Below are 24050 nucleotides of genomic sequence, written 5' to 3'. Positions count from 1 at the left end.
AAACACAACAATCCAACTTGGCACCTCATTCCCAAATCTGTTCAGGTGTTCAGTTTTCAAGAATGTTTAGCACAAGCTGCATGATGTAAGTTGCAGAATAGAGCTGCAAATCAGAGAAGCATGACCTTATTTTCCAGTTGATTAGCAACATTTACATCCAAAGGAATAAAGGAGCTCATTCACATGTTTGTACACCACAGCACAATCCCTTTTCTCCATTTGCCAAAGAGATCAGCACCTTCACAAGCTTGTCATTTAGTCAGACTCAACAGACAGCAGAATTACATATTATATCAGATATATAATAAATTTCTTTCACATTCTGTTAGAATGCATTCACACCAGCTCTTCTGATTCAAATCCTAGTTCGTTTAAATGAACAATTACTTTTTTTGCCGTTTTCAAATTGACAATGTATGATAATTAAGCCCATTTCCAAATGTAAGATTCAGAACTACATGTAAAAATAAAAGAGCAAAAAGAGAAAGAAACTAGCCAACTTCTTTATATAATAATATTAATTTTAGTATGTAATATTTATTATATGTATCTTATTCTTATTTATTTAGACACTTTTCACAGTAGTTATTTTGCTTTTCACACTTCCAGTTTGATCTAGAATGACTCCTGTATGTCTGCACACCAGAAAGATGTCATCTGGTGGGCACATGCAGAAGATTGCAGTGTTTTCTTTTTCTGAATTTATTTGCCTTGTTTTTAAATTTTTTTTTACTACTGTCATGTTTAAAGCTCAATGTATTATCACACAACACTAGATTTAGTTACAAGGCCAATATCAGTGTATATAAATAAAAATAACTGAATATTGTTTGTTTGAATTTCAGAGCTTGTGAGTGAGGGCGATTGTTCTTCAGTCACACCAGAGTCCAGTATACACACTGAGGGACTGGACTCTCAGCAGTTAGAAAGTCCCACCTCAGCACGACCTGCTTCAGTCTCTGAAACACCTTTGGCTTCAGTCCAAAGCAGCCCTGCAAATTACACCCAGGACTTTACCTCAGTGTCACAACCAACTAGTAGAAAAGTATGCAGAATTGTTACCTTTTCCTCTTTTTTGTATTTCTTTGGTAACTTACATCTTCTTTTACTTTTTTTTTAAGCTCATGTCGTATTTAATTTCATAACTGACCTTACCTATGTAATATAGAGTATTAAAAATTATATTTTTCAGAGAGGAAGTTATTGTATAGAGCACTTTGTTTATTCATATGTTCTTTACTTGCCACAGAACAACCTTGGATGATTTTAAGCATTAGTAGTTTGCCTGTGCGTATAAAATATTAAAGTGTTCCTTCCCCTGATCAATCCCTCTAACCATGCTATAATGTCCTAAAGTAATAATACTCTCTCCTCCCATCCTTCCTTATCCTTTCTGGTCTGTCTAGTCCTCTCCCCTCAAAGGCAGCCTCAGCTCTGTTGCCTCTCCTTCAGATGGCAGCAGTAAAACCAAGATGCAGCTCTGCTCCACCTCCAGGGCAACCAGTGAGGTTTTCGCTCAGCCTCCTGACCCTCCCATGGCCATGTTGTCTGGTGAGTTACCCCTCTGATGCACACAGCCACACAAATCTTTGCAATGTAAAAACTGTTGAAAGTACTTTATAGACAAGATGAAAAAATTGAAGCAAGGAGTAAAGATAATGCAGCTATTTTGCTGGCACTGTGTAGTCAGGCATAATGTGTAATGCTGCCAGAAGCAAATTATGCAAGCACTTTACTGGTATCTAACCTGCTTAGCTGTGTGATATGAGAAGTGGACATTTTTATTATATTTAGTAATTCCGCAAGTGAAAACATTTTTGCTATCCCAGTTTTGGAGCTGCATGTGTTTTGTTCATTTTCAGGCCACAGTTTAAACCCTTGAGCCTTGTAATACTCTTTGTTCATTGTGTTTATGAAAATGAACTTTACACTATCCTGGTAAAGAAAATGTACAGTAATCACCAAAGAAATCTGTTTGAGTTGGGTACATGTTGGATTATCTGTTGCTAATCATGGGTCTGGCACTGGTTTCACATTCTAGCTGATTTGTCACCTAAATTTGCCTCCAGAAACAACTTCAGACCAGAGTGACATTGAGAGTCGTATTAGGGCTCTGAGAGAAGAGCTCAGAAAACGAAAGTGTATGGCTAACCAGCTGAAGAAAGAGCAGAAGAAGCGTCACAAGGAGCGCTTGAAGGCACAGGAGGCAAGCCTATTGAAACAACTGGAGGTAAATGAGTGCCACTTTTATGACATTGGAGCATAAAAAGAAATCAGCTTGTTTTGTTTTTTTTATTTATTATTTTATGTCTGTTTGATAATATATGTTCTTTATTAGCAGACTGTCATAATCCGATGTCATTGTCAAATTTATATATAAAGCACATTTAAAACAGCCCCCTTAGGCAATGCACAGTGGATTCACACAAAAAAATCTAAATATTGACTGTAAAATACACAGAATAAAAGTACACAATAAAAATTTAAATCACTTAAGCTATCAAACCTTATAAGATCTTCATGTATTATCTGTTCATCTTCTGTTTTTATTTTAGAACTATAACAACTTTATTGAGAAAACTAAGGCAGAACTGAACAAGGAACCAGAATCGACACCTGATGCCAACTCGCAGATCAAAGATTCCAGCTCCATTTTAGAGCAGTCTTCTGTCAAACCATCTCCACACAGGTACAGAAAACTGCTGCGAACTGATACTCTGAATACCTGAAACAACATGATGTATTTAATAATGTACAATGATAATTTAAAAGCAAATCCTCCTTTTTCAGGGCTGATACTAGTAAAAGCTCTCACTCTGAAAGGACCCTCATTGATGAATCATTAAATCACAGTGAGTGGTTTATAATAAGTTATTAATGATTTGCTTGAACAGTATTGTCACAAAAATGTTCCTATAATAATGGAATTCTTCTTCTTATTATGACAGGTGCTTTTCCTCAGCAAGATCACAACAGTTCTACCTCTGTGCCTAAAGGCCTGTCTGATAAAGAGCCTTTAACTACAACAGTGACTGGTGAATCACAGTGTGCTACCCCAGGACAACGAAGCCACCAATCACCAGAGATCCCTCTAAGGCCTTTGTCTATGGCAGAGTCTGGGGATTTCAAAGCTGTGTCTGATAATAGATCTGATGTTCAGGAGGAGCTGGAACTGGAAGTAAGCTCCAGGTTTGAGGATGAGCATTCTCAACATCTTCTGAAACTTGAGAAGCAGGACAGACTTGATTCCCAGGAGAGGTTGTCCACATCTGAACATGTTCCCTCTCTTGTGGACCAAGAACACCAGCATTCTTCTTCTGTTAGCCTAGAAGAGGATAAACAAATTAAGTCCAGTAAAATATCTGAAGTGGATGAAGATGTTGCTTCACATATTCCCACCTCTGGTCAACCTCATTCAGCTGGAGAGAACTTGGAAACTTCTCCACGTCCAAGCTATGACTTTACACCCAGCAACCGCTCCTGCTCCCCGGATCTAGCCACCATCCCTTCAAATAAGGAAGCACCTACAAAGGATGTAGAGATTCCTCTTGTAACAGATGGGTATCATGATGACTTTGAGTCAACAGATTCTTCACCCAGAGAGGAGCATCAGAATTCTAAGCCCCTTACCTCTACTGAAACAAAGGTTTCAAAAAGGGACTCTTGTAGCAGAGCCCCCACATCTGATAGCCAAGATGAAGTGGTAGAGGAGGAAATAGCTGAGGAACTGAGTAAACATTCTGATGTGAGTGAACATAGCCACCAATCTGGAAGACTACTAGATCTCTATCAGCACAAGGAAGATTTAAAACATGACAAGAGCATTAATTCCAACCAAACATCTCCCACCTCCCCTCTGCAGACCCCTCAATCTCCTGCTGTAGATGAAATGCCAAGTTTTAACATTGGTGATCGAGTTCTTGTTGGTGGTGTTCAGCCTGGCACCCTGAGATTCAAAGGTCTAACCAGTTTTGCCAACGGCTTCTGGGCAGGCCTGGAGTTAGATAAGTCTGAGGGGAGCAACAACGGCACTTATGATGGGGTGATATACTTTGAGTGTAAGGACCGCCACGGCATCTTTGCTCCTCCAGACAAAATTTCACACCTTCCAGACAAGTTTGAGCTCTACACAGATACCACAGAGGATGAAGATTCATTCTTTGATGACTTGCCTGATAAGGGTGGGAATAAACACACAAAAAGTGAAGACAGTTCCCAAAAACAAGGAAATCTGGAAAGCAAAAACGAGCAAATTTCTCATAAAGACACGGAATCTGGAGATAAGATGATGGATGAGGAGAACCAGGTTCCATTTAAGGACAGATCCTACCTTAATTCACAGCATCACAAAGAATCCAGGCATCCAGTTTCTAATGGCAAAGCTAGGGACATCATTTTGGATTGTGCAGACACGCCACAAACTTTCTTCATTTCTGACGCAGATAAAATAGAGTTGGTGAAGCAGGCTAACAAGGAGGCAGCAACCCTCTTTGAGAGAGAGGACATAAATTCTCAACAGCACTTTACTCCTGCTGAGCTTACCACTGTAATCAAGTATGGTGGGGAAGAACAGAAGGACGGAGATTTGCTGGACACATGTGCAGACAAGCTTCTCAACAATTTTGTGAAAGACACTGTTAAACAGTTTACTGAAATAAAAAAGGTTAAAGAAGAGAAGATTAGAGCTGCCAACCAGATGAATGGATGGATGTTGACTGTCAGTGATGAAGAGGAAACATGGATCACTTCAGTGGAACAAAAAGATGGTCTACCCTTCTTTCTACAAGCTGAAAAAGAGGAGCTGTCCTCCCCAGAACTGTGTAACCGACCAGTGAGTGAATTTGTGATTCTTAATATAGTGTTAGCAGGCATTTTTATAAGTGTGTCACATTTTGCCTCCCTGTGTTTGGTGGTTATCTTTGTAACTTACCACTACTTTGTGATAATACAGATGTGTTAAGTAATGATTGGTTGAACTGTACAGTGACAAGGAAGTGCCAGCTTAAAAATATCTAGTACTGACAAACAGAACTTGTTTATTTGACCTGGAGGTTTCTGGGATGTGCTTAGTCAAAGTCCAACTTTTTGTTGACAGACCATTGAATTTAGGGATCTTTCTTTCTTAAACAGTACTACGAAAGGTAACATTTCAAAACTTAAGTGTTAGACTAAGATATATGTAATGGGACTTGAATATAGGGCCACCATGTTGCAAAAGAATAGATATTTGTAGAAGTTTCTTATCCAAAATGGAAGAGAATAAAGAAAAATGCCTTGGTAATTTTTTCCCTTCTCACCCCACAACAGGAGAGTCCAGTGTTTGGAGCCAGTGGTCAAGAAGAGCTTGCCAAGCGACTAGCAGAGTTGGAACTAAGCCGTGAGCTCTTAGATGAGCTAGGTGATGATCAGGACTGGTTTGATGAGGACTTTGGACTCAGCTCACGTAGAGAACAGCAGAGACTAAAACAGAAAGAAGAGGAGGTAAAACTGGATGGTGAACCTGTGAGGTCTGCCTTATCAGCCAGACCCCCAATGGGGGGGATGGTTTCATCATTAGGTGGGGAACCACAGGTAAAAACTCCACCTCGACCTGAGCTACCCCTCCCCTTGCCTCCAAAACTACCTGAGCAGCCTGCCATGGTGGTTCCCCACTCAGCCACAGAAGTCAAGAAAATGGTCCACGCTGCCACAAAGGAGATCTGGGAGACCTGTGATCTGGGGAAGGAGGGAGCTCTGACGTTTGCACGACTGCCAAAACCTACACCTTCACTTGAGTACATTGGGAAAGAGTTTAGAAGCCAGGACCAAGAGGATCTCTCCATCCGCAGTTACAGAAAGGTAAAAATAAGTTTCCAAACCATAAAAAAACAATGCTGTGTCACTACAACAGCTCCGATCACAACAGCCTACGCACAGAGTATCAAAATAAGGAAGTGCTTATGTAAACCTTAAAATGAAAATGTCTTTTTTCCCTACTGGTATTGTCTACTTTAATGTCAATTGTGTGATCGCTCTCCTTATTCATTCTCAAGGTCACTCTGCATCCACAGTTCACTTTGTGCAGTTTTCGAGCTGATTAAATTGGGTATAATTGAGTTAAAAAAAATAGTTGCTATGCTAGCACAGTTAAATTAACAGCTTTTACAAGCTGTGGGGGAGCTTAAACGATGACAAAGATAGAAAGGTGGAAGTAAAACTAAGAATACTGAAACATTCAGAAAGAATTAGCACTGCTGACATCTCAAAGGTACCTGGTAAACAAAATAAATAATAATCAGTATAACCTCTTTAAAAATAGTGTTTTTCTGGTGATAAAATATAATATCTTACTACCATTTACCATTTTAGCCCCTGGTGTTTTGTGAGGGAGATAGATGAAGTAGAGAAATGGACACTCCGAAAGATCTAAATTCCCTGAAAACTTCCTGCTGTCCAAATGCAGCTGTATTCTAAACTGTACCACCAACATTAGATGACAGAAAACTTGCAGCTGAGCTTTTTTAGTAGCTTTTGGCCTGTAACTTTTGGATATTCTCGTGGTCCTACATATTTGTAGCCTATTGCTCCACAGATGTTTTCAGTTTGTGAAGTTATTTGCTTTGAATAAAAATACTGTAGCTGTTGTGAAATAAGTATTGTTGATATGTTACATGACTTGTTTATATTAATTGTATGTAAGTAGAGAAACCTGATCCAAGTACCTCCAGTTTTTGGCCAAGACTTAATTAATATTACACATTAAAGCATTTTTATGTTGCTACTTTCTTTCTGTAGGCTGTGTATGACCTGACATGGGAGATACTACAGGACATCTATGCTGAAGACCCCAATACTGATCAACCTCAGTGGGTCAAACCGCGTCGAGTCAAGTCCTCCTCAATTCACAAAGTAAAGACGTCGGGAGACATGGACAAAATCCAGGTATAACTCTACAGGACAGTCACCAGCAGCAGAGAAAAGGAAAGATTCCATGACTTTACAAACACTTTAAGTTCATATTTTGTGCTTTTTGGCACATATTTTCCAAGTTTGCTTCTAATATCTTATATACACTTAAGAATTAATGCTTCTGTCATGAATACGTTTACTGATGTAATTTTGGAGAAAAAAAGCCTTTAATATTTTCATTTGTTTTTTCTTACACTGTTTATCAGGAATTTGTCACAGCAGAAGTACTGAAACTTTATGGTCTGACACAAGTTCAGAACCAGAAGACAGACTGGCAGAAGATGCTCAAGTTTGGCAGGAAGAAGCGCGACAGAGTCGATCACATACTGGTAGGCCTAAAATGAAATGCTTGGGTTCTTTTTTGTTTGTTTGTTTGTTTTGTTTTTTACTTATAAAGGTAGTTGAATGACATTTTTGTCAGCATGAAACATTTCATATACTGTCTCACACAAATCAGTTTGTGTGATATTTAGCATATGTTTATGCAATTTTGACAAGCTACAAACAAGTGACAAAGGTATTTCTAATTTGCTTTATGTATTATAGTTTAGTTGTTTTCTTTAAAAAAAAAATCTTTAAACCAGGTAATAAAAACATAGCTGGTGCATATTTCCTACTTGACAACATTTGAACTTTGCTTTAAATATCCTTAACTATTGGGTGGACAATAACTATGTGCAGGTCAGATGACATAATGATTAAAATGTTATTATGACAAGAAATGAACTATTATTGTCTGATTTAAAAAAAAAAACAAAACAAAAAATATGGGTTTCTTTGTAATCTTATTTAAATTATTCACTGCAGTATGAACAAACGACAAGCATTCAGTCTGTTTTTCTCTCAGGTTCATGAGCTCCACGAAGAAGAAGCTCAGTGGGTCAACTATGACGAGGATGAGCTGTTTGTCAAGATGCAGCTGGCAGACAGCATCTTTCACGCTTTGGTGAAAGACACTTTGAATGTGTTCACACTTATTTCTGAAAAGAGAACAAAAAGAGGCACCCCCTCCTGATGTCTTCAACTTTAAACTCCTACTTCTTCCTTAATCCCAGTCTTTCTTCGCCATATTGAACTCCAAACAACATAAGACCCCTATTACCCCCCACCGGCTCATGTGCCAACAGCGACCCTTGGATGCCTTCAGTCCCAGTATTAACTGTCAGCTTCAATGACTTTTGTCCTTGACATTTATTTGCTGAATTTGTTTCAGCAAACTGCAGTGATGATTGAATTTATTTAACACACAAAACACCTCTTAAACAATCCAGCCTTGCTGTATCTTTACACCATCTGGTCTCAGTTCTCGCTTCCTGGACTGGTCATTTTGTAGCTACCAGTTAGAGAATGAGTGGGTGTGTTGACGGGATGGACTATGCCATTTGTAAGCATGGGAAAGGCCATAAATGCTGCTAAACGTGTTGCTCCACATGGAACAGCAGGGGATTGTTAAATTTAATCTTGACTCAAAAGATTCATAATCATAACGGAGGAGTTAGATGATGAAAATACAGTGCAGCCTGTACTTTTGCCTTCAAGGGAAACTATTTAAATTGCTGTCTGGACTTGGACAAAGACAACATGTGAAGCCAGCTGACCTTTGCAGTCAGTAAAGAATTTTAACTTTTTGGCTCTACAAGACAGTGTTTGTTTGTTTTTTCTTTAAATAGATCTAGCATCATTATCTTGCTGAATTGTCTAGAACTATGCTGAAATAAAATTGAAAAGATTTCACACAAAATTCCTTCTAAAACCCTAAATTGTCTTTGAGCCGATCTAACCAGGCTGCACTGTATGACATTCAGATTTATGAAAAAAAGAAAAAAATATTTATGATGTGAAAATGTTTGGTTAAAGGAGAAAAGAACGTTAAGAATTGTAAATTATCTTGTCAACATTTTATAAAGAAAATCTTAATGTTAAAAAAGCACAATTAGAAATGTGAATGTGATTATGGCAATACATTATGTAGAAGAAACCAGAGAACGAACATGAGGGGATCTGTTTTATTATTTAATTTGTAATGTTAATAATTAACTCAAACTGTTTGACTAACTGTGACATGAAGGTACAACTGTCCAGTTGGTCAGTGCAATCAGTGGTGTCCCACTTCTATACTGTATGTGAATATTGTAAAGCACGGACTCTGTGTCAGCACTGAAAGAGTGAAAACAATCTTAGCCTTTAATTCAATGTTTGGTTTGCCACAACAGCTTTCTGTGTGGGGTAATTGAAGGTGTAGCACATAGTGTTGTACCCTTTAGATATTCGCTGTAAGCTACTTCAATCTCCTTGAGCTGCATTTTACAGCAAAGCTACCATCATTATCACTCAATTGTAGACAAGTTTTATGAGCACCCTGGCTTTTCTTTATATTAATAATATATATATATATATATATATATATATATATATATATATATATATATATATATATATATATATATGCTTTTGGGTGTGTATAAAACAATATGGGATTAAAGTGGGACACCTAAGACCTAAGTGGGACAATAATGAAATGCTGGAATGAGCCTTATTTATCCTACAGTCCCTTTTTCTTACCAGAGAAAACCACCTGTAGTTATCTCACTACTTTGTGTCTTGGTAAAGATTGCCAGCATAACATTTCCCCCCTAAACCCCCTGGTTGTGCAGCAGTTTGGTAACATCTTGCTTTACATCAGTCAGAAAGTTAGAAAACAAACTTATAAAGAAGTCTCTTAGTTTCTCTCCGTGTTCTAAGTGCCTCTTTAAGTTGTCATAGATTTATAACAGTCTTTGTTGGCTTCTCAACATGTTTTGGACCTTTTTTTCTTGTCTCTTTGAACTGCTGTATCCTACCATTTGTTCTCCAAATTATTGCTCTTCCTTTACCAGTCCTTCCGTTTCTGCCTTATCACTCTTTCTGTGTTGAAACAAAGACTATTAGAGGAAGCTTTTCAAATGGTTATCTTCAAATCTAAAAATGGCCGACTTTGTGCAAGGCATTCTTGCATTTTAACACAGTCATCATTTTCTTGATATGCTGTATAAGGAACTACTTTGTGGGCACTCCAGATAGAGTAGCCATAGCAGGCTCCACAATGGGAATTATTGAGTTGACGTGGGTTAGCATGTAGAATTTTATCCAAGGGCTTATTTGGGTCCCACTGCTTTCAGTGTCACTGCTGCTTTGATCCAACAAAACCTTGGATAGTAATTGTGGCATGTATGACGGAGCTCACTAATCCTCTCAGATTAGAGCTTAAGTGACCTTAACCTGAGTCTTTTTCTACTTTCAATGTTGCTGAGGTGTACGGTCAAACTGTAAATTATATAATGTAGAATAAGACCAAAACCATTTGATACCATTATCTCCATGCTGTATGACCTGTACGCCTTGCCTAAAGGCATGTTTAACTATAGTAGCGACATGATTAGTACCTTTTAAAATGATTTCTGCAAAGCTTTATTGCAAACCCTCTAACTTTTTCCCTTTTGAATCGATTGTATGTGGAACGCGTTTAAGTTCCCCTCTCTAACTATGCAGTACTGAGTCATATTGTATTTATGTATGGACCAAACAGCTTCTGACCTCTTGTGTAGCCTGTAGATAAAATAAAACTAGTAGCTGTAGTTTCAAGCTGTTTGGTGAAGGCTGGGTTTACTCACATCTACTGGTCTGAGGTCAGTTTTCTAAACAGGAAATTGGAGCAGTTTTACTTTGAATCAGATGTTTGGTTTGATCAGAGTAAAGAAAAATTTTAAAAAGTAGGCACAAAATATTTATCCGAGTAGCCCTGTCAGAGTAGATTACCCTTCTTACCTTTTGAGATGGTGATGAATATTTATAATGATGTTCTGAGTGTGCCTTCAGTACACTTACAGACTTGTACAGCTCGTTTGAGTGTAAATATACTATCCAGTTTGACTCACTGTTACTGTATCCTGAATGATTTGTATAATAAAGTTCACTTTGCAAATATGTACATAGTATATATTTGTTAACTAAATGAAATTTGAAACTGTAAATAAAGCTTTCATTGTTTCTGAAAGAATATTCTGGTGTTTTAATTGTTGTGGTTTAGGGTGTTACGTATGCAGAGGGAGTTGCCACAAGTTCTTTTAGTGCTGACAGCAAAGCAAGAAGTTCTCCCATAACGTCTTCCAACGAAACTAAACTCGGATGTTGTGGTGTGTCTACTGGTTTCTATAAATTCTTGGATTACATGTTTGGAATGTGGTCATGTTACACTGCACGAAGTCACTTTTGAGGCCACAGTCCTCTGAGTAAACATTTAAAAGCGAAATTCAAAAATCCTGAACTCATTCAGAGTTGTTGTCCCAGTTCTGGGATTTTATATGTTTATGTAACAACAGTGGAGGGTTTTAAGGGGGGCTTCTCTACATGTTAGTATTTGGTTTTGATCAATAAATAAAAAAAAAACTTTAGGTTAAGTTTACTTTAATGAAAATTAACTGAAATAAAAAAATATATATTTATCCCAAAGGGAAACTGCGATGTTGTGGTAGCTCTTGCATGTTTGTTTTTTTTAGTTTTTTAGGTAACAATAATAAAAATTATTAATGACTTGTGATGATAGGTGATGGCTGCTGTGAACTTGAAGAAGTTTCTCTTTGAATCAATGAATTGTTTCCCCAGTGAGTTGTGTAAAGGATGTGAAGAATTGTGAGTTATGTTCAGCAGCTTGCAGCAATCTTCGCTGGACAATCAGCTCCAGTGGCTCTGAAGTTGTCCGCAGCATAGAACCAGCCTTCTTGTTATATTGCAGTTTGTTTCCCCAGTTGCATCATCACTTTGGGAATTCTCCTGATTAGGTAATACTGCAGGTGTGGAGTAACTTTTGTTCCCTATGTGGAAGTGCAAACAAACATTTGACTTCTTAAACAAGAGACGTTTTAGATTAACTAAATTTTAGTAAAATCTTATTTAAGTAACTGGCTAAAATAAATGCAGCTGAAGAAAAAACTTGTGCATTATGATCAAACATCTCAAGGACATTTTTCAGTCTTTTTCTAGTTGTGCTGTTAAGCACTATAACATTTAACATGCTCAGGCCTGTAGACTCCGAGATGTAGCTCTTGACTTTTTATATTATGTTAGTTTATTTTATATTTTCTCCAAGAGGTCTGACCCTAAAGTGAATTTGCTAGGACTTACAACTACAAGGAGGGTTGGCAGCAGTACTGAATGTTTTTTGGGTGTGGATAATGTTTCTCACTTTAGAATGACAAATTCCGAATAGTTTGGAAATTGTCTTGTAATCCAGATTAATTGGCAGCTACTGTTGCTTCTGTATCATTTCTGGTGTCTTTCCTCCTTAGCAATGAGCTAAGACAAACCTGAATACTCCAGAGCAGGTTTTTACTTATGGCATCTGTTGTTTTACAGGTTTTACCTGACACCTGTGGACCAAAGGAATTTTATCTTATTTTTCACTGAGTTTTCGACCGAGCAGAGAAGACTATTAAACTGGATAAAAGTTCTGAAAAACAGTTTTTCTTTTTCAGTTATTTAGCACTAAAAGTGGGCTTAATCTAGTACATACTTTGAGTCTGCTTCCATCGAGGATGAGTTTATACTTTTTACTGCTTCAAAGAGTTATAAACATATGCTCTTGGGCAACTTTTGTTTGCCAGTTGTTATGTCCTGTTAGACCGCTCGCGCAGACGAACACGGCACCTTACATCACCAATTATTTTATAGTTTAATTTCATGTCCACACACGTCTCACGTCTCAGCGGACACAAACCATAGCGGAGAGCTGTGGCCGCTACACTTTTTTTTAAATTCCTGTCAGGGGTTGGTTGGCAGGGGGAGGACCCACAAAGTCTGGTGGCAGCGAGAAGATACAAAAAAAGAAGAAACCAGGCGGGGGAAAAAGTTGTTGTCAAGTTTTTGACAGCAGGGTTGAAAGTGTCGGTGCAAAGAGCGACAGTTAGCGGCAGCTCGGAGCGGGAAGATGGCGCGGCGCTGCGGCTGTGCCACGTCTCGGTTAACTGAGGCGCAGCAAAAATACCATCGAAAGAAAGCAGCTACGGGTGTTTTGTTGTGTTTTTATCTTCTTTTTCTTTCCTCTGCGGAGGCTGAACTATACACAGCTTCCGACCAGCTCGTGATATTAACTCCGGAAAGTGTGAAGTCGGTTTTGGTGAACTCCACAGCTGCTATGGTCGTGGAGTTTTACGCTTCGTGGTGCGGACACTGTATCTCCTTTTCACCAATTTACAAAAGGCTGGCCAGTGATATCAAAGGTTGGTATGGACCTGCAAAGGGTCACGTAGCAGCTGTTGCTTACTTTGACGTGTAACCGTATAAATGAATCAATACTCACGAGGTTATTGATACAACTGTAAATTATGTCGACTTCCGTATGTTTTTCTGATTCTGTCAACTTCTGTAAACTCCCAGCTATGAAACGCAAGACGATCTAAATGTTTAATTTGTTAGGACTGCTGGTGCTCATTCGACATAACGGTCATCAAAAAGTTTGACGGACTGTCTTGAAGGATCTTAAAGGACTAAATGTTTCAAATTCCCTCTCTGATACGGCCTGACTTGTCTGCATATCAACTGGAGAAACAGCTAGATGTGCTTCTGTCTGTTAATTAGAGCATATGATCTAATAAAACTGGGTTTATTCTGCTCAGCTCTGCAGCTCAATGTCAAATCTCACAGGTTTTTTTTTTTTTCTGTGGCCCATGGCAAAAGAAATGTAACAGAGCAATGCAAATCATTAAATTAGGATGGTGACAGAGGGTCCAGCACAGTCACTGGATATTTTGGATCTGTGTACCACACTCATATACAGTCAGTAGTGGTAGCTCTTGACTTGGCATGCTTTAAAAACTCCTGGGAGAAGAATGTTTTCACAAGGCCTCAGTTAAAATTAGGAATGTATGCAGATAATGATAAGTTTGTATTGGCATCAGGGTCTTTGTGATCTATAAGTCTAATACCTTCTTTCACATTTGGATAGAAAGAACAACACTTGAAAATAAGGATGTGTTTCCTGTCCCACTCCAAGTCCATTCAGTTAGTGTTTTATTTCTCTGAAAAAAACCTGTTCACTTTTATGTCAACATAGATAGTACAAGGACAACACAGGACCTCATCTAGTGTCAGCAGTCTGCACAGGGCACTGTAGTTGGTACACTAAATATTTACTATGGCTCTCTCACTCTGTTTGATATCTCTTCTTCAGAGTGGAAGCCAGCTGTGAACCTAGCAGCTGTAGACTGTGCTTCAGAGGAGAACAGGAAGGTCTGCACTGACTACGCAATCAGAGGATATCCAACTATAAAGGTATTATGTTGTATGTGAATTGTGTGCGCAGGCTCTCATGCGATTCTTTCTTCATTCATGATGCCGGCTTTTTAGGAATTCACTCAGTTGTTCACAAAAGTGTGAATGTATCCCCAAACAGGCCTACTGGGTACAGACTTAAGTAGACAGATTCAGGGTCTCTGAGCTTCACCAGAGAGAAGTCATAAAAGAAGATGGACACCAACCAAAGAAACACACAGCAATTTTAAATAAATTAAGATGCCAAATAAATACAAAGAGAAGTAAAATTACTTCAAGCACACACAAAATGAATGAAAGAGAACAGAAAGGTAAGAGATGTTTGCAAAGAGATGCTAAACAACCATAAAAACACACAACAAGAGAAAGATGAAGAGTCAATACAAATATATGCAAAATAGCTTTAAAGATTTATCAATTAAAAGAAACTCATAATAACTTTGATAGTTTTTTTTATATCAAACAGTGTTGGGGTAGTTACTCCAAAAAAGTAATTAGTTACTAGTTACCCATTACTTCTGTAAATTGTGATGAAATTACTTTACTAGTTACTGCATTTGAAAAGTAACGCCACTACTTATTACTTTACCATTTCTTGATTCACCGTGTTAGACATGGACAAACATCATAGCCGAATCATCACTGCCTGTCTGCGTAGTGTTTACTGTATATTGTAAACAAAATGGCTTTAAAACCATGAAAACAACATCCCTGTCATTGCGAAGAAATGGCCAAACTTGTCTCATAATCATTTTATCTAGTATTTTTCTAAACCTGGGTGATTCAATAGTCGACAGGGGGCGCATGTCTCCTACAATGAACCCTGTAACTAGCTTGTTAATGTCTGTCTTACCGGCTGCTGCGCTCCAGGACATGTTGAAAAAAGCTTAGCTTGTTTAGGCGAGTCGGCTGCTGAAGGACTCCCTCCACTGACCGGCGAGCAGGATCTTTCGGCACAAGTTTGGACTGAAACTGGACTGAACTGAAAATAATGCAAATATCGCCACTGACCAAAAGCCCCATCTCCGTCTCCAGCTCCATTTTTCTTTTTCCTTGGTTGGCACACCATCAGCTACATCACGCAAATCAATCTCTATGGCAACCCGCCCAGGCACTTAAAACAGATCAAAACTTTACACATAGGCAAACACGGCTTGAGTAACGCAGAAAAACACGTTACTGTAGTCCAGTAAAATAATTTTGTTACCGATATTTTAAGTGTAATGCATTACTTTACTTCGTTACCCAAAAAAGTTATATCATTACTCCCAACACAGATAACAAAGAAGTAAAATGACACAACAGGACTCCAGAAATACAAATTTCCAGTAAGACAATGCTGAAAAACCGTAAAGAGGCACACGGCAACAAAACAAAGTAAAAAAAAGTCCCTGCTAATAGCTGTAAATGACCTTATTAGAATAAGACAAAATAATTACAAGAAAACCCTCCAGAACGACTGCAAAGAGACACAAAATGATAACAAAAACTAATAAGATCTTCCCCAGATTACTCATGATGTATAAAACATTGACACTGCAACACAAAACAGATTTAAAGAGAAAGATTTAGAGAGAGGAGCTGAATTACTAATGAAAATGCAATGTGACTGTATTTTCTTTAGTCTGTAATGGCACTATGAATTCCCCAGATGTAATAAGATACTGGGGATTGACTGGTGTGTTTGCAGTTGAGTTAGCTTTTGCATGGACAGCAGCAACACTGCAGAAACATTCCTACTTCAAACATCTGGATTTGTATTTGCAGCATATCTGATTAGTCAGCAGCAGTGTGTTAAAGCCACTGCTTTCAGTCATCCAGTGAAGGCCAGTGAAACAAAGAGCTCCCTCTGTTTGAACTCACAATGGAGCTTTAACATCTGCGACTCATTTTAAACAGGAGGGATTTGGAGGTCAAGGCGGGTAGAGTGGAAAGGTCCCCTTCCTTCCCCTTCCCACCCCCACGCCTCCCTTTAACGTTGCACAACTTCATTTCATTTTAATTGCATTAGTGCATTCTAATCTGACGCTATTTATCTATTTCTTACTATTTATAACATTTATTTGTTTTGTTTTTATTTTATAGTTCTTCCATGCCTACTCCAAACCTGATTCTCAAGGAGAGGATTTTAAAGGTATTGCTACACACACTAATGCAATTCCACAGACATTGTGATAGAGCGGAAATATCCATGCAACTTATTAGTCTTGTGGTCAAACTGCTAATCAGCCTTTGTCTATTATTTTAGATTATTGCCTGAAGTCAGTTAAAGCTGTATGCATCTAGCACTGTTTATGTCATACACACCTAACAGAGCATTTAAAGCATTATCTCCTTTGATTTCTAGCTTTTCCCCGTGATGTTCGTGGTCTTCGTCACATAATCATAGACAAACTGGAAGCTCATGATGAGCCCTGGCCCCCTGCATGCCCCCCACTGGAGCCCACCAGGTGAACACTGACAACTGTATTAATTGTTGATTTACATCAAATATAGCTTCGCTCAGTCTGTGTGCTGCTCCACTTGTAATACATGTATATACCCAAGTCTATGTCTGCAAGTCTGCCTTTTCTTATCTCTTTGAATAAATTTCAGCTACATAAGAAAGTTTTATCTCTAATGCTGCATCATTTTATTTTTCATTGAAATAGTTATTTAGTGCTAACAGAATCAGGTGACAAGACAACATGAAGACCAGTGGGATTTCTCGTTTTCTTTCATTTTCAAATTCCCAGCTCAAATTTAAGCTCAGTTTTTATTTTTTTAATGAAGCCTGAGCCTCATGAGACTCTTAATGGGTTCATGTTACTCTGCCTGCATACTGCATGCAAGACTACCGGCCAATAGCTATGATTGCTCAGCAGGAAAATGAAGCAGGAAGTTAATATTATTTCTGTTGTGACATTTAAAGGGAAGCTACTGCTGCTGTTTGTGCGTTGCGTTTCTTCATTTTTAACACTCGGTTTATCTTATCTTGAAAACACATATCAGGCTGCAGGACATTTTTAGAGTCTAACTTGGTGTAGCTGCTTTTCAGATGCCGTGCGGTGCCTACGTAGAGATGCAGGAGATCCAAGTCAATCGAAAAATCTCTAAATAAAATGAATACTTTTGAATTTAATGTTGGCATTAAACATTTGCAGGAATTACTGTCATTTAATATGTTTGTGTTTGACTTGCTGAGCCTAGTCTTGTTTGTTCTGCACCTTTCTACAGCCAAGCTGAGATTGACGTCTTTTTTGAAACCAACACTGTCCAACACCTGGCACTGATCTTTGAAGATGATGAATCTTACATCGGCCGAGAGGTAATGGCTCATATTTTCATTTGCCTCAGATGTGCATTTCTTTCTTTGTTACTTTTGTCTGCTCAAAAGAAAGAGACTTTGGTTTGACAAAGTACTTTTGGCACTGTTGTTTTTGATGGCATTTAACTGAATGTGCTTTTTAAAAGTCAGTGTGATCCATATTAACATGACCCAGATCTTTTTTTATTTCTGTATTTTTCTGTTTGCTTTGTGTGTATCAGGTAACCTTGGACCTGCTGCAGTTTGAGAACATTGCTGTGAGGAGGATCTTGAGTACTGAGAACGGTCTGGTGACCAAGCTGGGAGTGAGGGAGTTTCCATCCTGCTACCTCTATTATCCTGGAGGCAACTTTACCAGACTCAGGGTGTAAGTACTTGAGTAATATCAATCTGATGTTTGTTTGCCTTCTAACTCCTGTATGTAACTTTATGCAGAATTTTATTTGTCTTTTTTTCCCTCAAATTAAAGACTGATGAAGATATATACTGTTTTATTATACTGAAGCATTTGTATTAAGTGCTGTAGTATATGTTTATGGTGTCCCTGGTGATATAATACAATTAATTCTAGCAATTCAGAAAAAAATTTGATGAGCTTTTATACAGCCTTAGTGCTTGTAACAAAAGGTCATGTGAAAGAACGTACACAGTTATGGTCTTCTTATTTTTCCTGAATAGATCTCATTCCTGTATGTGTAAGCATGTACTTGGAGAAAATGTTCATTTACAATTTTAGGAAATTACTGTTTGTTGCTCTTGAACATCAGCAGCTCAGAGGAAAACCAATCACAGTAGGCTTTTGTGATTTATTAAAAGCCTTAGAGACCCCATTTTCACAAAAGAACCACTTTGAATTTCTTTAATTTAGTAAACCAACTTTAACACCCTTTATTCTGCTTACTGGTGCATCACTTTCCCACCTGAACTACATCTGAGTTGCAGCTGCTCAGAAGAAGAGTGTTGTCAATTTTGTGTTCAGACAAAAGTTGCAGGTATACAGAAACTGGACCTGTACACTTTGTTTGCCTCTTTTTTTGGCATTGTTACAACAATACAGAATAAAGGACACTGAAATCAGCACTGTTGCTGCCTCATAGTCAGAATAACTGATCATGTCATTGCAGTTCACATTAGTTGGTAGGACGGCCATTAAAAATAACAAACAAAAAAAAAAACTAACAATTTAAACACTCAAATTGGGGATGCCAGACATGTGAGCCTAACTGTGATAGTAACCCTGTCTAAGCACCAACAGGATATAATGAAGCATTTATTGTCAACACAATTGTCCTTCACTGGCTGTTATCGGGTGTGTTTGGGGCAGTTCTTGCTACAAACTGGAAAACAAAACCACTCCTGTTGTTGTTTCTCTATCTCACGTGATCGGCACACAGTTGCTCCTTGTCTACACAAACACACAGATAAATTCATTTTTGACATCTTTCTTAATTGATTTGAAGAACAACCCCTGACTCAGGCTTTTACTCCTCCATCATAAAAAAATCATTTTAGATGGAGACATAACTAGGCTCCATTTAAATTTAATATTAAAGAACATCAAAATTGTGTCTCTTTTTATCTTACATCCACTGTATCTGGTGCACATTGCTGTGTTTGTAGATACATCAAACACCTCAAGGTTTTTGTAGTAACAATTTCCATCCAATCTTGTCTGACTTACACAAATAAGTTTATTCTCCTTCGGTTCTCATTGTTTTACATGCAGCAGCTTTTCTTTCTGCTGAAAAGATTTGGCATGTGCTCATTATCTGAACCCTATTCATGAGAATACTTTTAAACATCTGGCCTCTTAATGGGATCAGAGCATCAAAATCACTCCCATTATTCACTATCATAAAGCCGCACTGATAATTTCTCACCCTGCAAATTCATCTGCTGTATATGCCTCTTTGTTTGGCTGTTTCAATAACTTGGCATGCAAAGAGGACTCTTTTTAGTTGACAAATGCAAAAAGGAAATGATTTATGGCTGATTTATTTATTCACCCTCCATCTCTCCCCTTCCAACCCCCCTCATCTCCATCACTGTACAGAAGGGAGGTTTTTTAATTTCTTGCATGAAAACAATGCCATTGCTTTTCTGGCTTCACCTGCCAAACAAGCTCCAGCCGCACACGGCGACAGATGGCCTCCCATCATCACTGAATGTCTGATTGATCCTGGGAGAGCAGAGTGCGCCCGTGTGTGCGTGTTTTCTGTGTGTGTCTGTGTGAGAGAGAGCACACGCATGAGCGTCTCACATTCGTCATGCATGTAATGTGTGCTGGTCCCAGGTGAATGCATTCCCTCTCAGCCTACCCTGATGCCTGCCTGTCTGCTGGCCCTGGGGATCACTGGATGAATGGCTTTCCCTCCACATCTGTACACTCCTACCAGACGTGCAGGTGTAATTGAGTCCCTGGCTGGTGTGAGTGAGCGTTGGCCCCGAGTATCCATCCTCCTTATTACCATCCTGTGCGAGTTTTACGATGTTCTCTCGCTCTCTCGCTGTCCATGACGAGGGGAGAAAGCAAATGAGAGGCGGATGTGAAGGCTGGATGAGGAGGGGGGGTTGCATTAATATGAGTTTCCAGTTGCAGGGTTATCGCATAGCTAAATGATCCATGATATCGCTCTCATTCAGTATTGTGCAACTTGAGTGCCATATGCTCGGAGTTTAAAATGTGTTCCCGTAAGTGAGGAAAGGATGGAAGTGAAAAGATGGAATTATGAAATACTGCATTTTGTTCAAGGTTTAGAACTAAAACTGTGTTGCACATGGCAGTGCAAACTCTGTTACATCTGGCATCAAGTATGGACACCCAGGAGCGTTGGAACTTCACCTGCACTTACATGCTGTTTTTACAGTCTACAATCTTTTCCTTTTTCCCAAGTGTTTCCAGTCAATGCTGTATATTAAGTTACTAAACGGCATATAAAGTGTTAGACAACCATTTGTCTACAGAATAAGTACATTTGCATGCAAGTCTTTTATTGGAATATTTTCATTATGGTGTAAGACTGTTTTTACATAAAGGATCCAAAAAGTCTCAAAAGAGCCGGTTTCACTCATTCTTCCTTCCCACAGCAACATAGAGGCACGCACTTTCTACTCTTACGCCCTCCAGAGGCTGCCAGGGGTGGTGCGGTCAGGGAAGCCTCCACCTGTCTCCACAGGAATACTGACCAACAGAACAGAGGAGCCCTGGAGATCATTCAACAGGTATGAACAAGACACGCTTGGCTCAGTCTTGTTGTATGTTGACATTATTTCTGTTTTTCTTGAACAGTTATGTTTGCTTATGTGCCCAGTTCCAGGGTGTATATGGCAGATCTGGAGTCGACCCTCCACTATTCCCTGCGTGTGGAATTGTCTTCACATACTGTTATTCAAGGAGACGCCCTGAATTCGCTCAAGAAATACATCTCTGTTCTGGCAAAGGTAGCGTTGCATCCATACAACACATGCTTATATAAACACACCAATAAAAAAGCAAGAGAAATTATAGAAATGAGGAAATTAGGGAGAAAAATGTGGGTAAAGTTTTGTTAAATCATGCTACATTTAAATTTTTTTTTAGAGGTTTTATGTACATAAAGTAGGTTTCTCTTCCTATCTCCTTTTACTTTTTATTATCGGAATATTTTGGAAGGTAAAATGTTATGATCAGTCAAAAGCAGTTAATTTTAAAATGCTCTAGATGTCTCAAAATTTTACAGAAAAAACATGATGCACTTGCAAATGCTTTCATGTTTAAAGCTGAAATGTGCAGTTACAGCAGGTCACCACTAGATGGAGAGTGAGACAGCAAGTTGTTGGTTCACATGGTAGATCTCAGTGTTAGGATTTCAGCATTTAGCTCTAAGTTCTTCCTACTTGTAACATGCTGCTTTATTTCTCTAGCACTCATTACAAAATTCTGTGGATTTACCTAACAGGGTCAAATTCACTGTTGTTTTTAGTGCCTCTATATGAACACACTCACACATCTTATTGAAAACAAAAGTGGATGCCATTGACTGGAACAGAAGCTCAAAGACTCTCGTGGGTATTGTTGACCCTCTTGATTCTGGCTCCCAGGGGGGATTGAAGCTTGGCTGCCACCCACTCTCAGCCTGCAGCCTGATTAGTATTAAACCTCACTGGGATACACCAGCAGCCACTTGTCTTCCTTAAACTCATGGTGAATCTCTACTTGTGGTTTCATGTGAACAGTTTTTGGTGATTCTGTTTTCTCTCTGAGTATTCCCTGTCTTCTCTCTTTTCATATCTTTTTGCCAAACTGGACCAGTACAGTTTTTAAAATGTTTTCATAATTGAATATTTCTTCAGTTATTTGTCTTGTAACAGTGGTCCTGCATGTGATTGCTTTCTTGAGCCTCTTTTTGTTACTTATCAAACACACCTTCCTTTATAAAGTGTGCCAGTCTGGCAAACATGTTGTGATGATGAGGCCTGACCTGCTAGCCCTGTCCTTATTGGCTACGCACCAGGCTGTTTCATTGCCCTGGTCTGCCACCAATCTCTCTGATTATATCTCACTCTCCAGGGAGGCGTCATGGTAAGCCCGTCTGTGTCAGTGTATACGTGCATGTATGAGGGGCGGGTGGGTTTGTGTGTGGGGAGCAGGGGGGGCAAAGCACTGTGGCCTCCCATTAGTTTTGGTTTGTTTAGTCAATAGCAGCAAGTCCCTGTGGTATTTTTAGCCTGTCCCCCCTTACCCGAACACACCAGCCGCCGCTCAGCAGGGCTTTGTGTAGCTGAAGAGGTTGTCATTGTTACAGCTGACCACGACTTCTGACAGTCCTTATAGACATTTGACTGATGCAAAGAGGCCTCATGCTTTCAGTCAGGCCCCTAAGCAAATTTTTGTAAAACGGGGTGGATTTAAAAAAAAAATAATTCATATGAGTGGAAATATAACAGTGGAAGGTTTACATTCGTATTTGCTTTACACACAGTGAGACGTTTCTTTTTTTTAAGAAGCTTTCAAGCTTTTCATTTTATGTTGCTTCAGACTCATCTACAAATATATTTGACTTAATTTTTTTAATTCGTCATCCATAGATAATAATGCATAATAATAAAGAAAAATGTTTTGTAAATTTAACTAATATTGAGCATCTTCTATGTGTCGTTCTGGGGCATTTTGGCAAAGCCCCAGCAGCCTGTCATGTGCTTTGCAGCAAGGGATGTCCTCCGTCTGGCCACACTCCCATAAAGACCTGATTAGTGGACAAATTATTTTCAACAAGTGAAGAAAACACTCTAAAAATCTGTTTTTGGCATTGTTATTTCAGACTAGAAGGGGAAGACAGAATGGAAAAAAATAAATAAATAATAGACTTCTGAATTGTAATTAAATTTGTGGGAAAAATCTGTAGATTGCCTTAAAAAGTTTCTGTAATAATATACTTTTATAAGTTAAAGAAATAACTTTATTTTTAAACAGTTGTGTTTTCGTGAACAAACGGTATGTAAAACCACACACTTGCACTTCCTGTGTGAATCATGTGACGAGATCAGAGGTAAAGCGACTCATGATGACTTGACCTCAACATTTCTATCATCATTTCAGTCTGGTTCAGTAATCATGACTCATTTATGAATCAAACAGTCACGGTGAATGTATTTGCAGGTGTCAGCTTACACTTAGTATAGTTTTTAAAAGCTGCACATCATAATTTCCAAGAATACAACATGTATTAAATAATCTTTTAAACTGACAGTCCTGAACACAGTTGTTCAGTTTACCTTTCAGAAAGACAAAACAAAAATGGTTGACATATTTAAGAAGCTCACAATTGGAATAGTTTATTAAAAATGCCAGAATTCTGAAAATAAATGCTCATTAATTTCCTGTAAATTGACAGATACTCAGATGGTACAGCGGGTGTCCACCAATCAAAAGATGTATGATTTGATCTCTGGCTTCCTAAGAGTCGTCTGTTAGTGTCCTTGGGCAAGATACACATTGGCCTGTATGTATGTATGTATGTGTGTGTGTTTGTGTGTGTACTGGGGTTTAAAAGTCCATAAATGTGCATGCAAGTGTGTGATTGTGGCTTGTACTTTTAAAGGCTTTGACTGGTAATGAACTCTAGAAGAAAGAAACATAGTCATTGTAGATTATTATTCTGTCATTTCTTCCTTACGCTTACAAAATTGATCATTTATACTGTGTAATAACACACTGTCTAAGAATTGCAGTTCTATGAATTTTTCCTTCATCCATAATAATCCCATCTTTGTATCTTATTGTGTATTTGTTTGTGCATGCAAACATGAAGGTTATTTTTTTTCTTTTTTAATTTTTTTTTTTGTTTTTTTTTGTTCTGACCTGGTCATATTATTACTAGATTTACTGTCTTGTCAGGGCAAAGCTGGATTTATGAATCCTCTACATGTATATGAGGATTAAAAAAAGTGGATCTTGGGAGGCATCAGAAGCATTACAGCGAGGTTTTTAAGGATTACACCTCTATCCTGC

General features: G+C 38.5%; 2 protein-coding genes across 3 annotated transcripts in view; both read left to right on the top strand.

Moving 5' to 3' along the window:
* The window catches only part of cep350 (centrosomal protein 350), a 32523-nt gene extending 23688 nt beyond the window's left edge, over positions 1 to 8835 (top strand). For both annotated transcript variants that reach the window (XM_042005667.1, XM_042005666.1), the window contains 10 exons: positions 846 to 1045; positions 1407 to 1551; positions 2070 to 2230; positions 2556 to 2689; positions 2791 to 2852; positions 2949 to 4831; positions 5308 to 5838; positions 6775 to 6921; positions 7155 to 7277; positions 7796 to 8835. In XM_042005667.1, coding sequence (XP_041861601.1) covers positions 846 to 1045; positions 1407 to 1551; positions 2070 to 2230; positions 2556 to 2689; positions 2791 to 2852; positions 2949 to 4831; positions 5308 to 5838; positions 6775 to 6921; positions 7155 to 7277; positions 7796 to 7963 — 3554 coding nt within the window. In that variant the 3' untranslated portion in view covers positions 7964 to 8835. The remainder of the gene's footprint in view (positions 1 to 845; positions 1046 to 1406; positions 1552 to 2069; positions 2231 to 2555; positions 2690 to 2790; positions 2853 to 2948; positions 4832 to 5307; positions 5839 to 6774; positions 6922 to 7154; positions 7278 to 7795) is intronic.
* A 3966-nt stretch (positions 8836 to 12801) lies between these two features.
* The window catches only part of qsox1 (quiescin Q6 sulfhydryl oxidase 1), a 28115-nt gene continuing 16866 nt past the window's right edge, over positions 12802 to 24050 (top strand). The window contains exons 1-8 of the mRNA XM_042005393.1: positions 12802 to 13202; positions 14153 to 14253; positions 16339 to 16387; positions 16601 to 16703; positions 17470 to 17560; positions 17782 to 17927; positions 20648 to 20782; positions 20872 to 21001. Coding sequence (XP_041861327.1) covers positions 12911 to 13202; positions 14153 to 14253; positions 16339 to 16387; positions 16601 to 16703; positions 17470 to 17560; positions 17782 to 17927; positions 20648 to 20782; positions 20872 to 21001 — 1047 coding nt within the window. The 5' untranslated portion in view covers positions 12802 to 12910. The remainder of the gene's footprint in view (positions 13203 to 14152; positions 14254 to 16338; positions 16388 to 16600; positions 16704 to 17469; positions 17561 to 17781; positions 17928 to 20647; positions 20783 to 20871; positions 21002 to 24050) is intronic.

This window comes from Melanotaenia boesemani, chromosome 14 (assembly GCF_017639745.1).
Source record: "Melanotaenia boesemani isolate fMelBoe1 chromosome 14, fMelBoe1.pri, whole genome shotgun sequence".
NCBI lineage: Eukaryota > Metazoa > Chordata > Actinopteri > Atheriniformes > Melanotaeniidae > Melanotaenia > Melanotaenia boesemani.
This window is presented reverse-complemented; position numbering and strand designations above follow the sequence as displayed.